Source organism: Accipiter gentilis, chromosome 12, assembly GCF_929443795.1.
Source record: "Accipiter gentilis chromosome 12, bAccGen1.1, whole genome shotgun sequence".
NCBI classification, from domain to species: domain Eukaryota; kingdom Metazoa; phylum Chordata; class Aves; order Accipitriformes; family Accipitridae; genus Astur; species Astur gentilis.
In genome coordinates this window covers 20,530,647-20,553,766 of record NC_064891.1, presented here as the reverse complement: position 1 = coordinate 20,553,766, position 23,120 = coordinate 20,530,647, and the positions used below count along the sequence as shown (strand labels likewise).

Below are 23,120 nucleotides of genomic sequence, written 5' to 3'. Positions count from 1 at the left end.
CTGTTGACCTTTTTCTTTATGAATGCTTTTCTCGATTGTTATTCTGTACTCACGTGTTTCTCTGCGAATGTGCATTAATATATACAGCCTAGCATGTTAGAATTTTATCTGGTGCACTAGGCCTGCTGCAGGGAACAGTAACATTTTGGACATTTCTGTTCCAAACATACAGTGGATCTGTATACCTCCTAGTCATATTTTAATCCTCATTTCATGTGTGTGTGATGAGTTTTAAATGTGCTTCTTTTTCTTTCCTATAGAATGCTTTTGGTTACATCAAAAATATTGCTAAATCCTTTAAGCAAACTGCGAAAGCAACCTTAAAGGAGATCCAAAGGACATTTAAGTTTTACTTTTCCAAAAAGAAAAGGTTTTGATACAGTTCCTGTTTGGGGAGGGGGGGGTGTCTGATTTCTAAACTAATGAAAAGAGCCACGTTTCTCATAAAAACAACTACGCATAGACAGATTAAATCCGTTTTTTTTTGCCTAAGTTTGCAGGAAGTCCCGGGAAATATTCCTCCTGGAAACTATGAGCTGCTTCTGGCTGCATAGATCTATTTTACTCTTCCTGCTAGTACTCAGTCACAGTTATACGAGATTTATAGACTATACCGGCACTGACAATGTCATATCCCACCTGCCAATCCATAAATGTCAGTGGCAGTTTAAGTCAGAATGCCAACTCACAGCCTGGCACAAGGTACGTTCTGTTTACAACTGCCTAATGGCACTCAAGGACCTTCCTGGTACATAGACCATCCGAACAGAGGGAGGCTCTCGGTTTAGGAAGTCTTAAGTATAAAAGTTCACATTTTGATAGGGAGATTTCTGTTTCTGGCCACGGTCAGATTCACTTCTCAATCAGAGAACCGGCCACAACCCTAGGTAGAAAAAGTTCCTGATAGTGAAACCATTGAGTAGGCTGCAGGGAAGATCAGAGCTGGAATAATTCCTGTTCAAAAGCGGCTAATTACGCTGGAATGTAAAACTTGTTGCAAGGTTTGATAGGCTTGTGAGGTTTAAGAGAAAGGAGTGTTAGCAGCTGCACTCATCTGTCATCATAGGATGTAAAGAAAAATCTAAATCTCTGTGGGTTGGTGTTGCATGAAGGGTTCTTTTGAAAACCAGGTATTACAGCTTTTAACTGACATCCGGCTGCGGTTCTGCACTGGCAAAGAGATGAACTAAGTAGCTGGGGAGCTTGTACGGTGAATGATGCTAATTGCTAGCAAATCTGAAAGGGATTATATTGTGCAGCCACTACAATAGTGGAGAGTAGACTCAACTACCCAGGACATCCTTCCAGTTCAAGCCTCCTAAGGCTCCCTCTTTAAGTAAAGAGAAATACTCCATGTGTTAAAGAAATTGTTCTACTGCAGCTATTTTGAAGCGTGGTTTCTGCACTATCCACCCTTTCTTGCTATTGTTTTAAAACAATGTCATCACTTAAACTCCAGAGAAGATGAAAAATCTGTAAACAGTGAAGCATTTCAGGTTACTTATTTTAAAGGAGACATTTATGGTAGCTCCACCAGTTGGTAGTGACTCATCTTAAGCGTTTGCCAGTGCTCAGTGAAGGTCAGGGCTGTCCCTTCTGTGTATGAGAGAGGATCAGACACAAGTACCAAGACTGCATCTGAACACAGGGCACTAGAAATGAAGTGTACACTGTTTTCAATTAGGGTATAATTTCCTTACGTAAAGATTCTGCAAAACTGGATATTAGAGAAAGCTTCCTCGCAGAATTTTTAAATTATCCTAGAGGCCTCAAAAAAGAGGTGTATGAATGCTGTAAGTCCGTAAGAAGGAGATTCAAATGAGTAGAATATGTTACTTTGAAAGCATCTAGAATTTATTTTTAAAAACTACTGCAATTCTAATGAAATTAAGGGGTGATACTCCAGCTTGTCACGTTATTTTTCTTCATTGCTAATGCACATATAAATGGCTGAATTTGTCTCTTCTGTATGGAAAACTGGATCTTCTTATTTTAATTGATCACTCTATTAATTCTTAAATGTTTCATGTAGACATAAAAAATGCCTGGCTAATCAACTGAACCATCCCCTCCATGTATTCAGAAAAATGTCTATTTACCTATGTGCCCACCTAAGCATAGCAGAAATATTATAGCTATAGGGTATGGCTGTAGTCATCTGTTCAGGTTCTTACTTTGTTCCAATACATGCATCAGACCTGTCTGCAGAATATTGTACTGTTGCTGATGCCACACTATCAAGAATGACTACATCTTCCAGTACCTGGTGGAGTCTGTGAGACTGAAAAGCATGTGCTTTGCTTTTAAACGGGATTTCATACACCGTCACTGAGACACTGTACAGTTGAGGCTCCATGATTCTGGTTTTTTTTGTGGCGTGTGTGTTACAAGAGATTTTTCTACAGCTGAATTGCACTTAAATCAATCTTTACCTTTAGAACTCCAGTAAGTAGATAAGCTATGGCCTATGACAAAATATATAATTAAGCTGTCCAGTTCAAATCAGGTTAGACAGCCCTGTAAGGTTCAAGAACGTATTTTCTCTGGGTTGTTGTGCTGTTTCTGTCATGTATTCTCTGTTTTTAAGGACTTGTGACAATTGAGCTTTAACCTAAGCAGTGTACTTTGGTCAAATGTCTCCAAGTTTTTCGGGGGCATGTACCTGACAGTCCTGTAGGAGTGTGAGCATGTGACAGGAGACTAGAAATGGTCAAATCCTGCAAGTCCACATGTGACTGGTGGGAGGCAAGACACTGATTTCACTGCGAGGTGTCGGAAGGGAGGGAGGGGGGGGAAGCGTGAAACACAATGTTATGGCCTCTGCACATGTCTGTTGTTTGCGGGCAGCCCTTGGGTAGCACAGAGGATGCTGAAGCTGTGTGGATGGATGACCGCTGAATGCCATACTAATCTGCCCAGACTTGGCAGGCATGGTGGTCCCACAGCTGTGCCCTGCTTCAGGCGTTGGAGCTGTTGCTGCAACAGAGCCAGGCCCGTTCTCAGGCATGTTGTTGCCTTATACTGAACAAAAAGGAAGACTGTTTTCCCCTTAAGGTAAAAGTTAGGCTGTTAGAAGTTGTGTTTTTCTAGTGACAGCAGTAGAAATGACATATCCGATACACGGGTTCCTCTACCACCACTGTGGGATTTCTCTCTTTTGGCTTCCTTACTGTGTGCATTTTTTTCATACCTAATGAGAAGACATGCCTGGGTGAAATTTTTATTATGGACATTTCTAGTGGAATTGAATTTCAGCCAAGCATCACCATCACCAACATGCACGGTGAGGAAGGGGTTCCTAGTGACATGCACAAAATTCAAAAGCCCAGGAAGTGCTAGGCTAATGGCTTGCCCCTTTATCCTGGAAATGTCCTGGAGATCTCAGGTGGAGCCCAGTGTTAGCAGCATTGGAAAGGAAGGCAGGACCGTGTGTGAGCGAGGGGGAGAGAAGATCCATGTGCACTTCATTCAAGTAATTCCACCACTGTTGAGTTTTTCAGCCACCTCCTTGTGTATTTTCTCATTAAATCCTCTAATATATACACAGGCATTTTTGTGACATCTTTGCACAAGGATGTTCATTGTAACTGCTCTTGAAAGTTCAGTATATGATTCCTCAGGACTGTGCTTTGCTAGTGACCTAGGTTTTTTGAGAGCTTATGCAGTAAAAGGTATTTAAAGAGACAGGTTTGAAAATCATGCACATGCTGCCATGACAGGCAAACTCAGCCAGACTGAGATAAGCTTTTTCAACCTGCTCATGCAAAAATTAACAGGAGTTGTCTTTAAAGCAAGCTGTTGTTTCCTGTTACAGCTGTGTGCATACTTGTAATTGAGGAAGCAGTTCGTAGTGATTAGGCAGAAATGGTTTTTTTCCTACTTGTCACAGCAGCCTACGTTCCACGTCAAGTTCTCAGAATTAATTGCCCCATGCAGATTTTCGCTGGCTAGTAGCCACCTTGTACATGAGCTGAAGTAGGAGTGAGAAACTTCTAAGATCCTTGAAGAAAACCTGCAGTAATCTGAGGTCTCCTGCAACAGCTTAGCGAGGCCTTGCTCTGCAGGTGCACTTTCAGGTCCTAGTCTCATCGTGTGCCCTTGGTGGGTTGCACTTCCAAGCACCAAATGACCCTTCTTGCGTTCCCCTGAGTGCCAGAGGTGGTATTCCCACTTCCCAGGAGGGCCGCCCACGGTCCTGGCTGCCTTTGCAGGATCCGGCAGTGCTGAAGGTGTTAGGCAGAGATCATAGCGATGGGTTGCAATTTCTCCCAGGCCCTGCTGTGTGCCGGCAGAACCTGCTGAGCCTCAGCCACCACCACTGGGATGGGCTTTTTCGGTTGCCGCAGCGGGAAGGAGGGTGCCTGTGGGTTGAGCATCCCTTTTCTCATTCCTCCCGGCCAGGAGCAGGGTGCGAAGCCGAAAGGCAAAGCAGAGCTGCTCTCCAGGTGGGCTCAGCAGGGGTCTGCAGTCCTGAGGAGGAGTGATCTCGGGTGGCTTTGGGCAGCTGCTTCTGCCACAGAGTCCCCCAAGAGGAGGACACAGCTCTGCATCATGAGCAGACCAGAGAAAAAGGTTTTGGAAACCACCAGCTTACATTGAGTCTTCTGGTTTAATATTGTATTGTGCTTGGGCGTATTGTGATTGTGATACCTTTCTGGTGCGACTGCTCTGAGGGATTTGTGTGGCCGGTACCTCTCTAAATCACCCCGTGAAAGGAAGTTTCTTCATTAGGTTCCTTAAGAACAGAACAGAAGTTTCTCTTACCATTACACTCTCACCCATTCAATCCAGCATGTTATGTGTCTGAGTCACGCTGTAATTTCCGTCTCTTTTCAGGCTTGCAGGAAGCAGAGCACACTGCTGACATGGGTTTTTAAAGTATAAATAAGCAAGTTCAGTCACAATAGCAGTCACCAGTATAGCCCATGGAAACTGAGATGCACATGATTAAATTGTGTGATTATACTTCTTGGATATAAAAGCCTCTTTCTTATGACTGCCTGCCAATAGGCCATATAGCATATAACACATGCTAGTACATACAGTATTTAACTCTCCTTTTGTCACATACCTGCTATCCCTTCAGATTTTTAAATGGGTGGCAATGTGATTAAAGATGTTTGCTCACTGCTCAGAGGGTGTATGTCTCTCCACAGTTCTCACTTTGGCTACTGGAAGAATCCTTGCAATATCCCTCACACACCATTAACATGACAAAGCATGATTATTTTTAACTTTATCACGTAATGCTGTTTGTTTTGCAGTAACGCTAAGGAGTCCTGGCTGCTTAGCAGCTGCTTAGGAACACCAAGTAGAAAAGTAGTCCCCATGCCACACCTGACGTTTTAAACATGTAACATCCTGGTACCACCGGGACAACTTTCAGATGTTAAATGCAAGGGGGGGGGGTGTCCCTTCCCTTCCCTTCCCTTCCCTTCCCTTCCCTTCCCTTCCCTTCCCTTCCCTTCCCTTCCCTTCCCTTCCCTTCCCTTCCCTTCCCTTCCCTTCCCTTCCCTTCCCTTCCCTTCCCTTCCCTTCCCTTCCCTTCCCTTCCCTTCCCTTCCCTTCCCTTCCCTTCCCTTCCCTTCCCGTCCCTTCCCTTCCCTTCCCTTCCCTTCCCTTCCCTTCCCTTCCCTTCCCTTCCCTTCCCTTCCCTTCCCTTCCCTTCCCTTCCCTTCCCTTCCCTTCCCTTCCCTTCCCTTCCCTTCCCTTCCCTTCCCTTCCCTTCCCTATGCTTCTTTCCTGAAGTTGGCTGCAGTACTCGCCTTGTGACTGAGCCAGCCTGTTCAGCTGCTAGCCTAGCAAAAAAATGTTTTCAAGGTAGTTTGCAGACATTTTTTTAAAATTAAGTCTACTCCCTGGCCAATCAAAGGAATAGCAGAGCTGACTCAGGATAGGTGGCAGGAGGGCGAGCTAGGGCAGGGGAGTTGGTCTTCCACTTCTTGGCTCTGTCATGCTGCTGGTACACGGAGCTATACTTCAGCTAAGTCAGAAACTCGGTCTGCATACAGAGAAATTAAATGGAAGAATAATAGAAATGATCAGAGAATAATATCTGCACACGAAGTGTTTGTAGCAGTGCTTGGGACTGCACGATACTACTGATTTTAGTTCAGTCTGGGCCTAAGATTAGGACTTTATTGTGAGTGAATTTGGTGAAGAGTTGAATTAGGCTTTTTATTTAACACGAAATGGAAAACTTAATTTATGTTTCTTAGGATTCTTAGAGTGGTGTAGGAAATGGCAAAAAAGTAGCTAAATTCTTTCAGAATTAAAGGTCTTTGACTATTTAATATATCACCAAAGGTAGCTAAGGTACTTGAAAATCAAAACCATCACGTAGTTACAGCCCCATGCTTCAGTATTTTTTAATCTTTTCCCTTTTTATAGGAGATCTCATTTTCTGATTTTCAATCAAATACATGAATAATTTTGCATGTTCTAAATAATAATCACTTCTAACAGGCTGTACATTGAATCAAATGCATTCAGATTTTTTTCTGAAACTTACTGTGGGCTTCAGAAGAATGTGCTGTCCTGACCAGAGGTGCATCTGGTGCAGTATTTGGGCACAGAGGATGGCCGGTGGTGAACCATAAGGAGGATGTGCAGCAGCAACCCACTGGTGCTCTACCCTTCCAGACAGTGGGAAAGCTTGGAGGGGGGAAAGAAAAGCAGCTTTGCAAAGGTTCAAGAGGCTGGATGCCCTGTTGTGAAGGAAGTAGGGTGGTTCTTGTCTTGCAGTCAAAGAAGGGGAGAGTGTGGGACTGAAGAATGGGGTCAGGCAAAGATGGAAGAAAACACTTTGTAGTGATTAAAAGCAGATGTGCAGATAAACTGTGAAGGACCTTGAATGTGGGGATTAGCTGATACGAGAGCATAGTGGTCGGTTCAGGAGGCCTTAGTGTGATGACTCCATTGACTGTTCAGGTAATCTTTCTGATCATATTTTAACTGAGTTTCCAATAGGAAACAGGAAAGACTAGTCATGGGAAGAGAAAACAACAATGCAGTGTCTAGGCCACAGAAGGAGTTTCCCTGCTCATCCCAGGGCAGGAATGGGATGAGCATGACCCGTAAGAGTAAGGAGAAAGAGGAAAGTATACTGAAAGCAAAAATACTAGGTTTTCTTGTGTCATACTTGGCAGGGCCATGTTCCTTCTATCACAGAGAGGGTTGGCAGCTCCCCGCTAACACAGCTGAGCAAGAGTTCCCAAAATGTCACCCAGCCTCTCATAGAGAGAAGACAGATCTCCAAAGTGTTGACTCCTAAAATAATGTTAATACATGCTGTGAATTTCAAAGGTCTTGTGTTCTGATTCATGGACAAAATCCCAAGGAGCTAGTTTATGCTCATTAAAGGTAGATACAGAGATACATACATAAAAACAAACTTTTAAAAACCACTTTGCTTTTCTAGCCAATCAGGTCCAACTGTCTCCATGCAGTAACAACTGGTATGTGTTCTTCCCCTTTTGCTCAGCTTCCTGAAAATGTGTTTGTTGTCCACTCCATGTGTTTTATATCATACATCCTTATTTGGACAGATTCCCTCCCCTTCTCCCCCCTTTCTTTTGGAGAGAGCATTTGGGTGCTGATACTTTCTACACTGTCTATGAAAATGAGTTTATTGGTCTTGCCAATAAACAGAATGTCTTCTCAGGTAACTGGTGTTAAAGTTTATTGCTTAAGTACAACAAGTTCCAAATTTAGGCTTCAGAAAATAGGTTGTATTACTAATAATTTCCCCTTTGCTTTTTGATGCTTGTCTTGAGATACTGGGATATGAGTTCCAGAAGTGCTGAGTACTTACAGCTGTAGCTGAAGTTAGCAGAAGATATGCTTGGGGCATGCAATGTGCAGGTTAACGCTGTAAATGAAAACTCAGGTTTACTGTTTCTTAACTGGGCACCCAGAATCAGTGAATGCCTTGAGGAGTTGTGACTCTCCATCTCAGTAGTTAGTGTCTAGAGTGATGATGATGATGATGTCACCCCTTCATACTGCAGGATGTTTGAAGACAGGGAACTACATCTTTGGCTGTTTTCCATTAAGAGATGCTGTATGTTCTCCCAAACATAGAGCCTAGAGAAAGATTAAGAGAAGAAAGTTTGTTGCCTTTTCACTCAATGAGAAGAAAAAAAACAAGTTTGCTTTGGGAGGGATTCTAGTGGTTTATGTCATATCCAGGCCCATCTATCAAGTCTCTCAACCACTTGGAGTTCAGTCCAGTTAAAGACATTTTTTAAATGTGGTCTTGAATGAATCTTGCCAGGTGCTGATGTTTGGGTATTCTTTGCAATGTGTTTCAGACTTCTTCTGCTTTTTCCTCTGGATGAAGCCCTATTGTCGTTAGTACATTCACAGAGCTCTGACTTGTTATTTATGGAGAAGACTCTAACCTTTTCTTCCAAAAGCAGTTACCATGCTCAAGTACTTTTTCCCCTTGCTGCTCAGATCTCTCTCTGATGCTAGGGAACAGCAATAAAATACTTCCCCAGTACTTTGTTCTCAGTTGTAGGCAGCCAGACTTCTTCATCCATTTTATTAGCCTCTGTGTACAAAAGGACCGCATTAGTAACAGGTTTTTTACAACCCTTTCTCTTCAGACATATTCCCACTGCTTCTTTTGCATTAGAGATTTTATAGGCGTTTTTTTCCATGTGTTTTATTTCAGTTGTGTTTTTAGTGTAGTTATGGCCTGTTCTAAAGCATTACAATTATCAAGATGACATGGAAGGAATTTGAGACTTGCTTATAAAATGATCCACTAAGAAGTATTGGATGATTAATTTGTGAATAATTTTAAGAATCAGTAGTGTTTTTAAAGAAGAGGGTCTTAGCGATAAAATAAATTTGATTGGTACTGTTGTGGAAGGAGTTGCCATTTGAGGTACTAACTTCATAGGACCACGCTCCTCCTCTTAGACTGTAAGCAGCAAAGCGATGCTGTGGCAAGACTGCAACAGGAGGGAACAATAAACTCGGTAATGGTAAAGGGCATTCTTGGGCAGACAAAGAAAAATAGAGGGCTCTAGAAATGTCTCTATCTCCCTGTCATAAATCAAATGTGATGAATAGTGTTGTGGTTGTTCTGATACTGGAAACAAAATCTGAGTAACACTGCTTGCCTTGGCAGTTTGCTGTGGCTTCCTGCTGAACAGAATCCGTTTGATAAAGGTCCCATATCAATGTGTCTAATGACCCTGGATATATTTTCTTCTCAGGTCCTCAGAGCTCCAGGAGATAGCCACATTTCTGCTTTCTTCTGGAGCAAAATGCTTCCAGACACATCTGGCTGGGGGCAATGTTTGTTTAGTAGAAGTGAGCCCCAGACTGGAATAAGGTTCATGTTAACACATAAATTTTAGATATTTTTCTAGATCTGAGAGGGTACCTGTCACCAGGGATTTAATGTTTTGGCTTTGTTCTATCTTCAGAAAATGAAGAGTTCTGAAATAAGGTATATTTCACAGTAGTGAGAATGTGAAATGAATAGCAAAATCAAGTCCAAGTTTTGCTGTGTATTTATTGTCAAAATGAGGTTTTAGACAGAGTCTGCTGTACAATTTCTGCCAGCTAAGGATGGGATAATAACTGATAAATTTTTCAGAGCATTTCATTTGATGAAGAAATCAATAATTATTAATTTCTCCTCAAAGCCAGGCATCTACCATCAAGAACAGAAGTTCTGCACAAAACAAGGCTTGTTTCTTGTGCTAAATGCTTGACTTTATAGCTGGACAAATAGGTTACACCTAAGTCAGTAGCACGGTAGCAGCTTTTTCTTACCCTCTGATTCCTTTGACTGCTGTAAGATGAAGAAAACCATTAGCAGCTGCAGAGCTCTGTGCAATGGTTTAATTGTGTGTGGAGCAGGACTGAGTATGCTGAATTAGTTCACAGAGAGCTGATAATAAATGAGGGGAGGGAGACCGACTCCCAGCTGAATAGTTTATTGCTGTGGCCCATGTTTTTCAACCTCAAGAATAGGAGATTGCTGGCTTTAGTTACACTTCCAGTAGATGAATTACACACTTGCTGGCAGCTCTCATTTGACATGTAATAATCGATACTTCTCTACTTACTCACAAATTAGTGTAATAGCAGAGAGCTACCTGAAGGTCCAGAGAAGGAAAAAAAGTCTGTCATCTTAGACAAACCTCGTATGCATTCAATGCTGAGAAGCCTTTACTGTATAACATTTGAAAGTATTTTATTCTTCTGCTGATTCCCTGGATGCAAATTGCTTGTGGACCTTTTAGCCCAATCATGGGGTTCTGCAGCTTTTCCAGCTCCGTGAGCTGGGGGAAATCTCAGCCTCTGGGGCAAGCAGGAGCAATTTTAGGCACTGCCCGTGTCCTAAGGACACCAGAGCACAATGTCAGATGTGGCCTCCTCGGGAGGAGCACAGTGGTGAGCAGGAATGAGGTCTCCATGAGTGCAAAACCCACCACAGTTATATCACCTTGTTCCTCATCCTTGAGCAGGTCATTACAAGTGTATCTTGGTTTGTGCCCATGCCTGTACGCTTACCTACATATGGCAGATGAATGGTTTTGTAAATGCACTTTACGCTCACTGTTGAATGCTTAGGTCCCTTCCAAGACTCTTGCAAACAGTATCAAATTCTTAGAAACCCCTCGTCTGACCTTTTTCTTTTGGAATATTTATTAGTGTACAACAGCTACAGACTTACTCAAAGTGTTAGGGGTAGCAGCAGCAATAGATAACTATTACTAGTGTGCGGTCGTACTGTTTTTAAAGCACCAGAGTAATTTGCTGGTTTCATCCTTGTTTGATTGCAATTAAATATAAACATCACTTAATGAACTTTGCAACAAGTAAGGGCTGTACCACTATGATGTAGGGCAGTTCCATATCGATGTGGTGATATTCTTCCTGCATTAGCATATTTAAATTTAAAGTTATACTGGCTAAAGAAGGAGTTTCTTTTATTGCACCTCTCAAATGAATGTGTGTCAGGGAATATAAGTGAGTGGAAAAAGTCTGTCTGGATGTAGGCAGCATGCTGTGGTGTATTGCGTTTCGCTGACATGAGAGGAATGTGGCAATGAGGTCTACAGTTGCCTGCTGTAGGCACTAGCGCTCAGGCTGAAAAGCAGCTTGGGATGTGCCTTTTGCTTCATTAAGCAAAAGGCTTTATGCCTGTGGCATGAAGTGCTATAAAACATGGTGGAAGTATTACAGTGTATGTTGTTAGACAGCATTGCCGGTCTCGAACGTCTAAAATCACAAGTCAGATATTCCAACATAAAATCTGTCTAGAATTTAGGGATATGGTTTTTTTAAACTCTTTATTTCCTTTTTACTTCTTAAGATTTATTTAAGTGAAAGCTGAGATCTTCACTGACAGTTGAGATCCGCACCTGATTTCAGGGCTTTAAGTAAAGCACCAAATTTCAAAAAAACTTGCAAAAAGGTCATAAAAGTTCTTAACAGTGAGTCAGGCCTCTCCTGTAGAAGCTGTGTGATTGTATAAGCTTTGTCATTGTAAATAGAATCTAAAAATCAGGGATGCAAAATGCAGGCTAAGCTCCTGGCACTTGCAGTTTAGTTGAGGTTTGCTTACCTTTAACAAATGTCACTAACTGTGCTGCCTCACGTTATTGAGCAGCCGGCCAAAAAAAAAAAAAAACAACCCCAAACAACCCACACCACAGTCTAGAAAGCCTGTGTTGTGTGGGGGAGCCACGGTGAGGCAGTTTGTAGACCTTGCAGCCAGAGTTACCTACGGCTGATCCGTACCTGGTGTAACTTCTGCAGCCTCCTAGAGTTTCGTCCTGTGTGCGTTGGGGTCAGCAGTACGACTCCTGTTCACAAGAGCAAGCACGGAATGCTGAGGGATGCATTAATTTCCTTGTGTTGTCTGTGTCTTCCGAAGAAATGTCAGTGCTGACCCCTTCCCTCAAAGGGAAGGTGTAAAGGATGATGACGTCTGAGTTTTTCTCCCCACTCTGCTGAAGCAGCAGGCTCTAGCTTTAGGATTTTGAACCCTGCTGCACTGTTAGCAAGCAAGGAAGGTGGAGCATTCATGTTTCTAGGCGGTTTTGCAGCGCTGGAAAAGCAATGCCATAGGCACGGGCATTTTTAGGATCCTTTGTTCATTGTTCCTACTGACCTGCACTTCAGTCCCGAAGAAGACAAACTACAAAGCCCACACTTTGGAGATACTAAGATCCAAGAATTTAAATAATTGTATATGATTTTAAATGTACAACTCCGGCTTGCTGGTTTGGAAAATGGGTGCTCCTGTACGTAGGTTAGACTGTTGGTAGGTGAGCTGTAAATCTGCTTCTGTTCTATCTGCCTGTCTTGACCTCAGGTGAGATTTTTTTCTGCCGTGCAACCCTAGAAGAAACAACACCCTGACATTTGTGTTGGCAGCTCAGCCTGCCTCTTCAGCACACGTGTGTCTGTCACCATTCAGCCAGTCCTCCTTTCCTGCACAGCTAGTTCAGATGTAAATCACCTTTCTCTCAAGAGTGCTCCAAGCGGCTGTTTAACATGGCTAAGCCTCAGGACCTCTGTCATGCAAATATAAACCTGCTTTTAGGTCAACATTTAAAGCATTATTTTCATTGTTTTTAAGAATCCTATTAGTTAGAGAGGAATGATAAATAATCCAGTCATCTGGAACCACATCGTTCTGGCTCAGGGAGCTGTTACCACTACGGATGATGCTTTAGGTCTTGGAGGTCTATGTGACGCTTTTGTACTCTGGGATCTAGCAGAACACCTAATGGTTCAATGTAATTGAAGCCCACGGAAGTCTGCAGGAGATATCATTCAGTTTGTAAGTACTCTTTCCACCTTCAGTGGAAACATTTATAGTCAGAAGCAATGCCTTGAAATGTTTTACTACTGTCATATTGATAGGAAAAAAAAAAGATATAAAGAGGTTGTATGCATTAATTATTTATCTTGCAATCATGAAAGTATAAAAATAATCCAGGGTGAAAATTGGGAGGTGTCGTAAAGGAAAGCACTGGCTCTTGCAGTTTGAATAATGCAGACCCCACTCAAGCTTTCTCTGCAGAACATGAGGTCCAATCCTAGCACAAGTAAATACATGTTTTTTCTCTACAACAGATTTAAAAATCATGCAGCTCTTGAGAGGAGACTAATTGTGCTCACTTAGCTTCAAGTGAATAATTAAACTGTGAGGAGTTATTATTTTCCTGGCTCCTATGTAATGTTTCTCACTTATTAATTCTTAGATATTAAACTTTTAGACCTTTTAGCATCAATCAAGCTCTGCTTCTATTGTCTGAAAAATAAAATATGTAAAGGAAAAACTGCCATGATTTAAATACATTGTGTTGTTACAGTATAAATATCATCATTGTAATTAAACCACTTGAAAATATGAACCATCAACTTTTTCTCTCAGGGACTCGTCCACCTATGGGATTTTTGTGCCTTTGAAAATCTCCCCAGAGATCCAGTGTGCTTTGCTTCTCCTGATTGTTCTTGAAATAAAATTAGCTTTTAGTCCTTTAAAATCTGATGGCTTTATCTGCTACTAAATGCACACGTAGTAAGGGCTGTGGGATCAAAACAAAAACAAGTTACTCCTCTTACGCTTGCTGTTTTGATGGGATTTGCAGTTTGGCAAAAGTCAATAATCTGACTCTTGCTGTATTTGGGATCATGGTGGATTAAGGTAGATCCCTTTGGCCTGGATCAAGAACCTGCAAGGTATCTGCAAATCAGAGGAAAGGGTGAATAGAAAAGAGACTGGAAAAGGATGGGAGAAGGCACCTGAGAAGGCAGGTAGTCGGGTCCTGAGTCCTGAGGCAGAACTAACGACACCCGTGTTGCTCCTTCCAGGCATCAGCCAGGCGCCCTCTTAAAAGTCTTTGCTAACAGAGATTCTGTCACCTAATGAGGGTTTGGGCAGATTTTTTTCCCGTTAGAAATGTTTTCCTGATGGCCAACTTGCCCCACCAGGTGCCTGTGACTTTGTCCCTAATTTGCTGCCTTTGTGGGGAGAGAAAGATGATGCCACATTGAGGAAGTGAAAGGGGATGGGGAGGGAAGTGCTCGGGTTGTGGGAGGAAGGTCATGGAGATGAAGGGCATGGATGGAGAGCCCTGGGAAGATTAGGAGCAAAAGAAAGTGTTACCCATCCAGGCTCCTTGTCATCATGTTTCTCACTACTGATGGCTTGAACTTTCCGATATTTTTTTAAATGCTTTAGATGGATATTGAATAAGAGCAAAGTTTGGAATCTAAGCACAACCTCAATGGTGGGGAAACTCCTGGGTCCCATCTGCAGAACTGAAAAACAGTAACACGTTGACAGAAAGACGTGACCATAATGCCCTTTTCCTATCTTTTCTACCCTCACAGATGAACAGGAGCCAGCAGTCAGCAGTGATTCAGATATTTCATTGATTATGGCCATGGAGGTTGGACTGTCCGATGTGGAGCTTTCCACTGATCAAGACTGCGAAGAGGTGAAGTCTTGAAAAAACAAACAGAGATCCAGCACTAAACTACAGGGGAGGGCCACAGGGAGGGACCGAGTCAGCTTTCTAGGATTTGGACCAGTCATGCACATGCCTCCAGAGCACTGTCACTCCTGCACACTCCATTCTGAGATGGTCACGAAAAGCAATAGCAACAGTTGTGTCTGCCTGGATGCAGTTTCATCATCTACATATGTTCATTTTGTTCAAATGGGAGATGAGCGCTTCCAGTTTACCCACGTGCTTGAGAGCAGTCATGTAACTCTTCAGTGGCTCATAAATACGCAACTGAAATGACAGCTTGAGTGTTTTCTACACTTGTTTGATTGGGGTTTTGTTTCTTTTTTTTGAAAAGATGTATGTTTGTTATGTTTGTTTGTTTATAGTTTGTTATGGATGGACACTCTGTTTTTGTTGACTGACCCCAGCTTTTTCAAGAGTTCAATCCAGAAATCTGAATTCCCGTTCACTGGTCACTTCATGATCTGACTCCAGGATTTATCATTGCCTTGTTGTTTCTGCGTGAAGTACACATGGCTTCAGAAGGATGGTGCACCAGCACCCTGCATTAATGTGAAGCCTGCTTTCATTAAGTGGGAGCCTTGGAAACGGTATATTCTGAAGGCCTTTACTTGTAAGAGAGCTCTGAATTAACAGAGCTTGCTGAGATTTGGGATAAAACTGCATTATGTTGGCTTTTACTTAGAGCTCTGTTCTAGACTAGTATCCTACAGTGTGAAGGAGAGAAAGAAAAGCTTAAAGCTTCGCTCCGTCCTCGTGGTCCTTTGCTATATTTTATGCTGTTAGCAGTTGTCAGTACATTAATGGCCTTCCTTCAAGTCACAATTCAGTAGCTGGAAAAGAAGATCTAGTATAACATCATGTCTTTTCATAATTTTACAGACCAAAATCTGACCGGTAGGCTAAAGGAGTGTCTGAGAGGTTTCCAGAGGCTTCTTGTAAACAGCTGTGCATCAGGCGGATGACAAGAATATTCTTACAAAGGGTCTGGAGATGCTGATATCAGTGTCAGAAATTGCTAATGAAGCGGGAGGCAGCTGGTTGAAATGTTTACTTCCTGTTTTGTTTAGTTTAGTTTAGTTTTGTTTTTTCTTAGTCTGTTTCACTTCTTAACGTTTTGACAGCAGGTTTTGCCTGCTTGTTATCCAACACAAGAGTTCAGGTGGTTCATTGCCCTCCAGAGTCCCTGTCAACATTGTTGCAAGCATAATGGAATACTTGCAGTTTGTATATAGATATATATACCAAAATATTTTGGGTAGAGAGAAGGGAATTTGAAAATAAACAGAACTAACATAAATCAAAACACCTAAATAATAATGACCTGTGGTGATTATTTAGTTCATCCTGAGCTCTGCTTTCCAGGGAAAAGCTTATTGTTACTTGTTCAGTATATGATTTCATTTTTAGCTTACTGTTATACAAGGGTAAATGGTTTCTGTTGACAGTCAGATGATTTGAATCACATTACTGCCTCCTGAGTAAGTCCATAGAATCAACAGTTCATCTTACATTGAAATTTCATGGAGAGGTCAAACATTTTGACTTGATGGTGTCATGGCAGCATCTCAAAATGCAACTATTAGGGTTCTTCCTGCATTTAATCTCCTTGTGGATTTACTTGTTAGATGTGGAAACCAACTTCCAGCCAAACTTCGGTTTGTCAGATCTTATTCAGGAAAAAATGTGTTTAGAACTATCCCTAAAATTTTGGCCAACGTCCTTCTTTAGTGTACAGGAAGAAGGAAAAATTATACTCCATCCTTTTCAGTCCAGTTAGAAGTCAGTTCATTTTATAGCTTAATTTTTTTGATGTTCTCAGTCCCTAAATTGCAGGGTAACTTTGAGGCAAAGGAGCACAGCCTAATCATCCTTCAAAACCATGATCCGGAAATGTGCCGTTACATTTTTATAAGCCATTTGAAAGGACATCTCTTTTTAAAGAGATACAGGTAGCTGGAAATCTGCTTGGTTTGGAAAGAAGGTTAGAGATCGTTCCAGAGGGCGCAGCTAGGTCAGTCTTGCCAATATTTGTAGTTCTGTAGTCATATTTTCCTTATTCTTTAATGTCTTCTGTATTCCTTGCTGCTATGGGAAAGGCTCACAGCATCAGGGGAACCGATGCTGAAATTCACCCCTACACAAGAGAGTTTGCACAAGGTACCACATCAGCTGCACTTAAGCTCTGGAAATAATGGTGAAATGGGATTTAAGTGGTGCTTACATGAAATACTGGCCCTTCACACAGGAATGAAATTCATCTCAAATGACTGCAGGGGGAGAGTGAAGCTGGTTGTATACACAGTCAGGTCTCCCTGTGGAAAGTACATGCACCAGTACAATTTCTTCTCTAGCGCTGGAGCCTGGGTGCTACATGTCACAGGAACATCACAAACACAATGTCCGAGTTGTCGGGGATCCTTTAACATCCACCCACTGCAGCCCAGCACACAGACAAAAAACTCCTGGCTGAACTGTTTGGGTTTCAGAGGAGTTGTCGCAAAGTCTTCGTTTCATTTCACAAACTTAATTAAGTTAATCTCAATGGATAGATTGACTAATTATCTGTTGCCGTAGCAGAGTCACCCACAGCACAGCAGAGCAAGCGAGGCCTGTGGAAAAGCACGGCAGGAGGCGAAACTCCCAGCTGATCCTGAACTGGGTCCTTTGCCCAGCAAAATCATTGAAGGGAGCTGTACTCAAGGGGGCATCACATAGATGGTAACTGAGACCCTGCCCATATTTCTAGGAGTTAGTGAAGGATTTTGGAGAGGGATTGCACCCTGCATGATCTTTTCCTAAGTATCTCGTACCAGATGTGGTCCCTCGGGGTCCACAGGTGGCCCCTGGCAGAGGCAGGGTGCTAGGCTGGGCGAGACATTTTTACATATCACCATACTGTGGTCTTTCAAAAGAGGCGCCCTAGTAAATCTGGGTCAGGAGTCTTTCTGCTTTTGTTTTGCCAGTTCTACCTGCAGTTTCGCTCAGGGAAGATGTTCTTCCGTCCCTGTCCTCGGGTGTTCTACAGCTCTGAGCGCTGTTAAGCGATAACGAGTGCAAAGCCAGGTTACACAACACTGAAGCCAGAACTTAGGAAAGCACTTAAGTAAATGTTTTATTCCGTCCTTCTTCCAAAAAGCACTTACGACTAATTTTGGACTTGTACCAAAATCACGTTATTTTCAACAGGTCTTCTATGAGCATAATTAAGCCCCTGTGTCAAATGGAAATGTTTTCCTAAAGCAGGACCTGGCTGACAATATTCTTGGTATATATAACCTCTGAAATGCCTTGGGAATTTGAGGTGCTTCATAAATATTAAGACGCCCAGATGTATGTTCATAACACGTATGAAAGCCTTAATTCTGCAGATCTGCACACCCATGCACATTTTTGCCTACATGAGTCTCTCCACTGAGATTTCTCGCAGGGTAAAAGCAAACCTCCGGATTTGCAGCTTTGGGTAAGATTAGTCCCGTCCTGAGCATTGCGTGAGTCCTCGGTACTGCTGCCCACTAAGCTTGGGCTCTGGCATTAAATACGTGGGATTCAGACACGGGGGACACAGCACTGCCTGTTCAGAAGGGAAAGCAGCCTTTAGCATGCAGCCAGGAAAAAAACAAATCCTCTGGTGCCCTCTGACGAACAAGTGCTCATGCACATAATTCCGCAGGCTCGTGCCGTGACTGCCCACCCATGGCACCAGTGGCTGGGCACAGGGGCACCTCCTGCACAGGGCTGGTGGCAGCTTTCTTGTCGTTAAGCTGATCTTGCTTCTCTCCGAGGTCTTCTTGTGCTGTTCTCTAAGGCTCTTTTCTCTTCTTTTCCATGAAGTAGGTGGGAGAAGCATTCACCTGAGCGAGGCTCATCTTCACTCGGGCTGGGTTGCAGGATGAAACTAGGACAGACGGGGACTGCGCTCTGAGTATCCTTTGATTTTCATGGGGTTCATAAACTGCACTCCCAAAGGTCTGTTCAATAGGTAGGACACATAAGAAGTTATATGGGCAGAATTTTGCGCTCACAAACGACCTGATGTGTGCGTGCCGATGTGCAAGGCACCAGCTCTGCATCCCTTCCTCGCGGCTGACCCGCTCGCTGAGGGTTCGGGGTTTTTTTCATTTTCTGAGTTCTTTAGAGCCTCAAAACCAGGATCAGGACAGTCATAGCACTACGGTTCATTCTTTAAGCATTCTAAAGAATTAAATTGCCATGTATGCATATAAAAGTACATCGATATGACTGTGGAAACTGTATTGTAGTGAAAACAGAAGCAGCTGCCATTTTTAGGCTTTTTATATGAGGGAGATTGTGGCACTAAAGAAAAAGGCTTTATAAAGGCAATTTGAAAAAATTATTGAAATTGCATATGATAAGAGATCCCTCAGATCTCACTACTTTAATGACCTCTGGATCAGATCCAGAAGAAGTCATTGCAAGAAGGGCAGTATTTCATCTCTCATTGAATGACCTGTTTGGGATACATTCTTATTTTGTGAACAAAATGAACCCCGGATCTAGCTCTGAATTTAATTTTTCTCAAAGAATATGCATTTTGTGATCTAAATTTTTTGTTGTCAAACCTGTTAACCCACCCTCTTTTTTCCCCCTTGCTAAATAAAAATAAATGCTGGTCCAACTTGAAAAATGTCTAGCTCAGAAGACCTTTGCATACGGACGCGTTGCCCTGGCAGGTGTCTGCAGATGACTTAACACTTCTGTGTACTTTCAGTCATCATTACAACACAGTTACAGATTTTCCATAAAGTGTGTTTCATTTGCTCTTCTTGTTAAACTTGGAGTGCAGTCATCATATAGATTTTCCAGAGTTTTGCCTTTACAAACTTTTTCCTTTGAATATAAGCTACAGCCCTTTGAGTGGATTCTGTGATTAAAAGGCAAAGATTGGGGCACAAGTCTTTATATATAAATCTCTGGACTGCAAGTCCTTGTTGTGACAATTGGTCTGTACTGAAATGACGATAGAGGTTATGTGTAACAGCGGGAAATGCCTTTCAGCCCAGGCAGCTGGGAATCTCCAAGACTTTGTTTGCAAGAGGCTCGTTCCTTCGTGGTCTGTTGTCTGTAGAAAAGCTCCCGACTAAGCATCTAGTTTGAAATAAGCCAGGAATAGGAATTTACAGGCTGTGCAAACCAAGGAAACCAGTAGTCATTTATTGATTTCTATTTTTTAGCAATAATGGACTTTTTTTTTTTAACCATTTGTTGTTCTTGTAGATCCCTGTTGTAGGGCCAAAGTTACCGGGCTGCTAGGAACAGGGTCCAGGATAAGCTGACTTTCCAAACAGAAGAGGGAGGGCTTGCTTTGCTGTTGGGATACATCCCTTTCGCCGGACCGAAACGGCAGAGAAATCCAGCCTGTTCCTTCCCAGCTCCTCTCACAAATGTTTGCTCTAGTGTGAGTCTCTTGCAGGGGAAGGAAGGAGATGGTGGGATCAAACGAAGGCCGTGCTGCTTCCTTTCTTGCATTTTTTGCTGCCTGTATCTCTTGTAGCAGGTTGGAGGGCTCTGATTCAGCACGGAGGAAAGGAGCCAGGCTAAATTCAGCTTAAGGGCTTAATGAAAGATAGACCGTGGGGCTTCGGCGGGTTCAGGAGAGCCGAGCTTCTTCGTAACCAGCGCCGGCCGGGTTTGCTGCTTCATTGAAGAACACTGAGCATTGACTCGTTTGTTTTATAGGTGCAAAATGTGTGAGCGTATATGGGGCAACCAGTGTGACAGAAATGAATCAGCTTGGTTAATGCAAGTGGTGAAAAACAATGTCACGAAATATTTTAGGGGCGAGGGAAAATGAGGGTGGAGGTGTTGTTCTCGCAGACTTTTTAAAGAGGGACAATTGATCCAACACAAGCACTTCTTTTATTTTACCAAGCTGTTACCTGAACTAATTGATAGTTTCGCAGTTGAAAGAGGAACGCCAGATGGACTTTTTAGGCTGGATTTGTTTGCGTAGCAGATGGCAGCTGCGGGCTGGGACGGCGAGCGAGGGAGGCGGCTGCCCTCTGCTGCGCAGCTTCCCCCGCCGGGCTGGAAACCCGCTCGGCTCCCTTTCTCTTCTTTGGCACTTCTTTTTCAACAAAATAAACCTTCCGAGCGGGAGCTGTATTTCAAAGGGAGAAATAGAGAGGAAAGATGAATGAAAGATGTTGTGGATTTTGAATGAAAAGCCAACGGATTAGTTTTCCATCTGAAATTAATCTTGTCTCTCTCAACCATTTTAATTGTGAATCGGTGGAAGTTACTTTTTTTCTGGAGTGAATGCAAAAAAAAAAAAAAGGAGAGGAAAAAAAAAAAGAAATCGCATTTTCCCTTTCTTGTTTATTTCTTGATCCTTCAGTCCTGTGTAGCATTAAAAACAATAGCAAGATCAAGTTGCTTGTTTGCTCTGAATGTATACGGTTATTTCAGATGTCAAATATCTAAATGTTTTGTATGTGTATGTAATACCATCCTTTACTTCTTGTTTCATGTTAGGAACCTGAAATGACTGTACCATTTTATAATTAGAAATGTAAAGAGGGGACAGTGGGTGGGAGGGTCTGTTATTTTTATAGCAAGATGTTCCTTGTATTTAGCGAACATTTAAAATGGTTTTGTACTTGTCAAAATATACATTCCATCCATTTCCAGAAGAGAATTATTTTTATTTAGAGTAGTTTATAAGCAAACCAAAAAAATGTGGCGTCCCATTTGTACGCAGTTCATGAACAGAGCAGAAGTATCCTGGTTTTCAGTGATGGCTCCAAAGCTTTTTCCAGCCGTGTCTCTTCTCACACGCTGCAGAGCCGTACCAGCAAATGCCAATGTTAAAAAGGAAAGAAAAATCCTGAACAAAATAAATACCATATGGATCAGTGCACAGCTTACCAAAATAACTTCCAGTTCGGAGACAATGGTCTGTCCCAGTGCAATTCTCCAAGGTAATCAGCCCTGCTCTGGACAGCAGGAGTGGATTTACTGGGCGGCTTTCAGCCCTGCCTCTCCCCCTGCCCAGGGGGGCTCCGAGTAAGCCCGGGGTTGGGGGGGGGGGCGGGGGTGACAGGGTTGTCACACTCACGGTTGGGAGCCTGGTTTTGACTGAAGTTGGTTTGCTGGTAAGGCAGTCGGTTTCTGCAGGTTGACCACGTTGTGTTTCTTTAGACTGTGGAAACAACCCTTCATCTCCACGTTAAAAAAAAAAAAAGTTCCTTTCTCTGGACAGCTGCACTTTGGTTTGTGAAACACCTAGAGAAAGACCATGGCAAAAACACACAGTGGCATTTGCATAGGTGGTTCTTTTTTCTTGTAGTTAGCTTTCCCCCCCCCCCGCTACCTGTGACTTTCTGCCAAAACCGTGCAGTAGCAGTTTGTGAAGCGAGCCTTTTTTTCTAGCATTACTTTCTGTACAGTATTGCAAATACACTTTAACTCTTCGCTGATATTTTGTAACGTATACATCTTCCCCTCCAAGGCACTTTATCTCTCTTGAAAAATGTGGGAGTCGGAGAACTACCATCTTAAAGGGATTTGCCTGAAATCATGAGGCACACACTTTTTATTTTTTGTCCTTCTTGCTTTGTTATATACTGTAAATGCTAAAGAGCATGGACAGTGACTCAGCTGGGGGAAGTACCGAAATGTTGAGGCTAATATTTGGAAGCATTATTCAGTAGTACAACACGGCTATTTTTGTTATATAGAGGATTATAATGTAAATATGTGAGACTGTGTTATTATGTACTAGTAAAATATTGCAACTCTCAAAAGTTAAGATGGTGAATTCCAAGGAATTTTATTGCAAGTTTTTTAATAAAATGAATCCGATTACTGTGTCGTACATATTTTCTAACAGACTGTGTAAAACTGGCATTTCCTGATGCATTAAACTTGCAGGTTGTTTCTTCCAGAACTCGGCCGCTGTGGACTTTGGCGTTCACAGGAGGCAGAAGCTGTAGCGGGAAGGGACCCGAGTGGCAGCCTGGCCTCCGTGCCACTGCTCCAGCCCCAGTCGCTGCTCTGGTCCCCCCTATCCTTCAGCTTCTTTTGACCAGAAAGCAGCAGCTGCGTGGGAGGTAAATGCCTCCACTTCCCTGAGGGAGAGCTGCAGCCTCACCCCAGATGCTGGGCACGATGTGTTAAAATAGCTTGAAAAGGTGACGGCTCTGCCATGCCTCAGTGGGAATTGCACCGCCGTCGTGAGGGGTCATCCAGCGGCTTTTCCCTCACCCGGCCGGCCACAGCTCTGCGTCCCTAGGAGCCGGGAGCCATGGGAGAGCCCCAGGGGCTGTCACGCCATCCAGCATAGGCGTGCTGCTGACAGGAGGTTTGAGGCGCAGTGAAAACCCTGCCTAAAAGAAGGTTTTGAGAGACCTAAAAGCTTTCCCGTAGATGCAAAAGGCGGCAGACAGAAATCCCTAAAGGAGGGCCGAATCCTGGCTCGAGCTGCAGCCCCGCCGCAGGGGCCCAGCCTGCCCCCATCCTGGCCCACATTTTGTGCTTGCTGGCCCCTGCTGCCAGCGCAGACGCCTCTCCCAGCCGCGGCGGTGCGTTCGAGGCATCAACGTGCCAAATCGGTTGGGGCCCTAACTTGGATTTCACCCAGGA

At 43.1% G+C, this 23,120-nt stretch overlaps 1 protein-coding gene across 1 annotated transcript in view; it reads left to right on the top strand.

Annotated features, from left to right (window-relative positions):
* The window catches only part of RNF150 (ring finger protein 150), a 120,685-nt gene extending 104,767 nt beyond the window's left edge, over window positions 1-15,918 (top strand). Inside the window, exon 7 of the mRNA XM_049814693.1 lies at window positions 14,377-15,918. Within this exon, the coding sequence (XP_049670650.1) occupies window positions 14,377-14,495 (119 nt within the window). The 3' untranslated portion in view covers window positions 14,496-15,918. The remainder of the gene's footprint in view (window positions 1-14,376) is intronic.
* The last annotated feature ends 7,202 nt before the right edge of the window (window positions 15,919-23,120 follow it).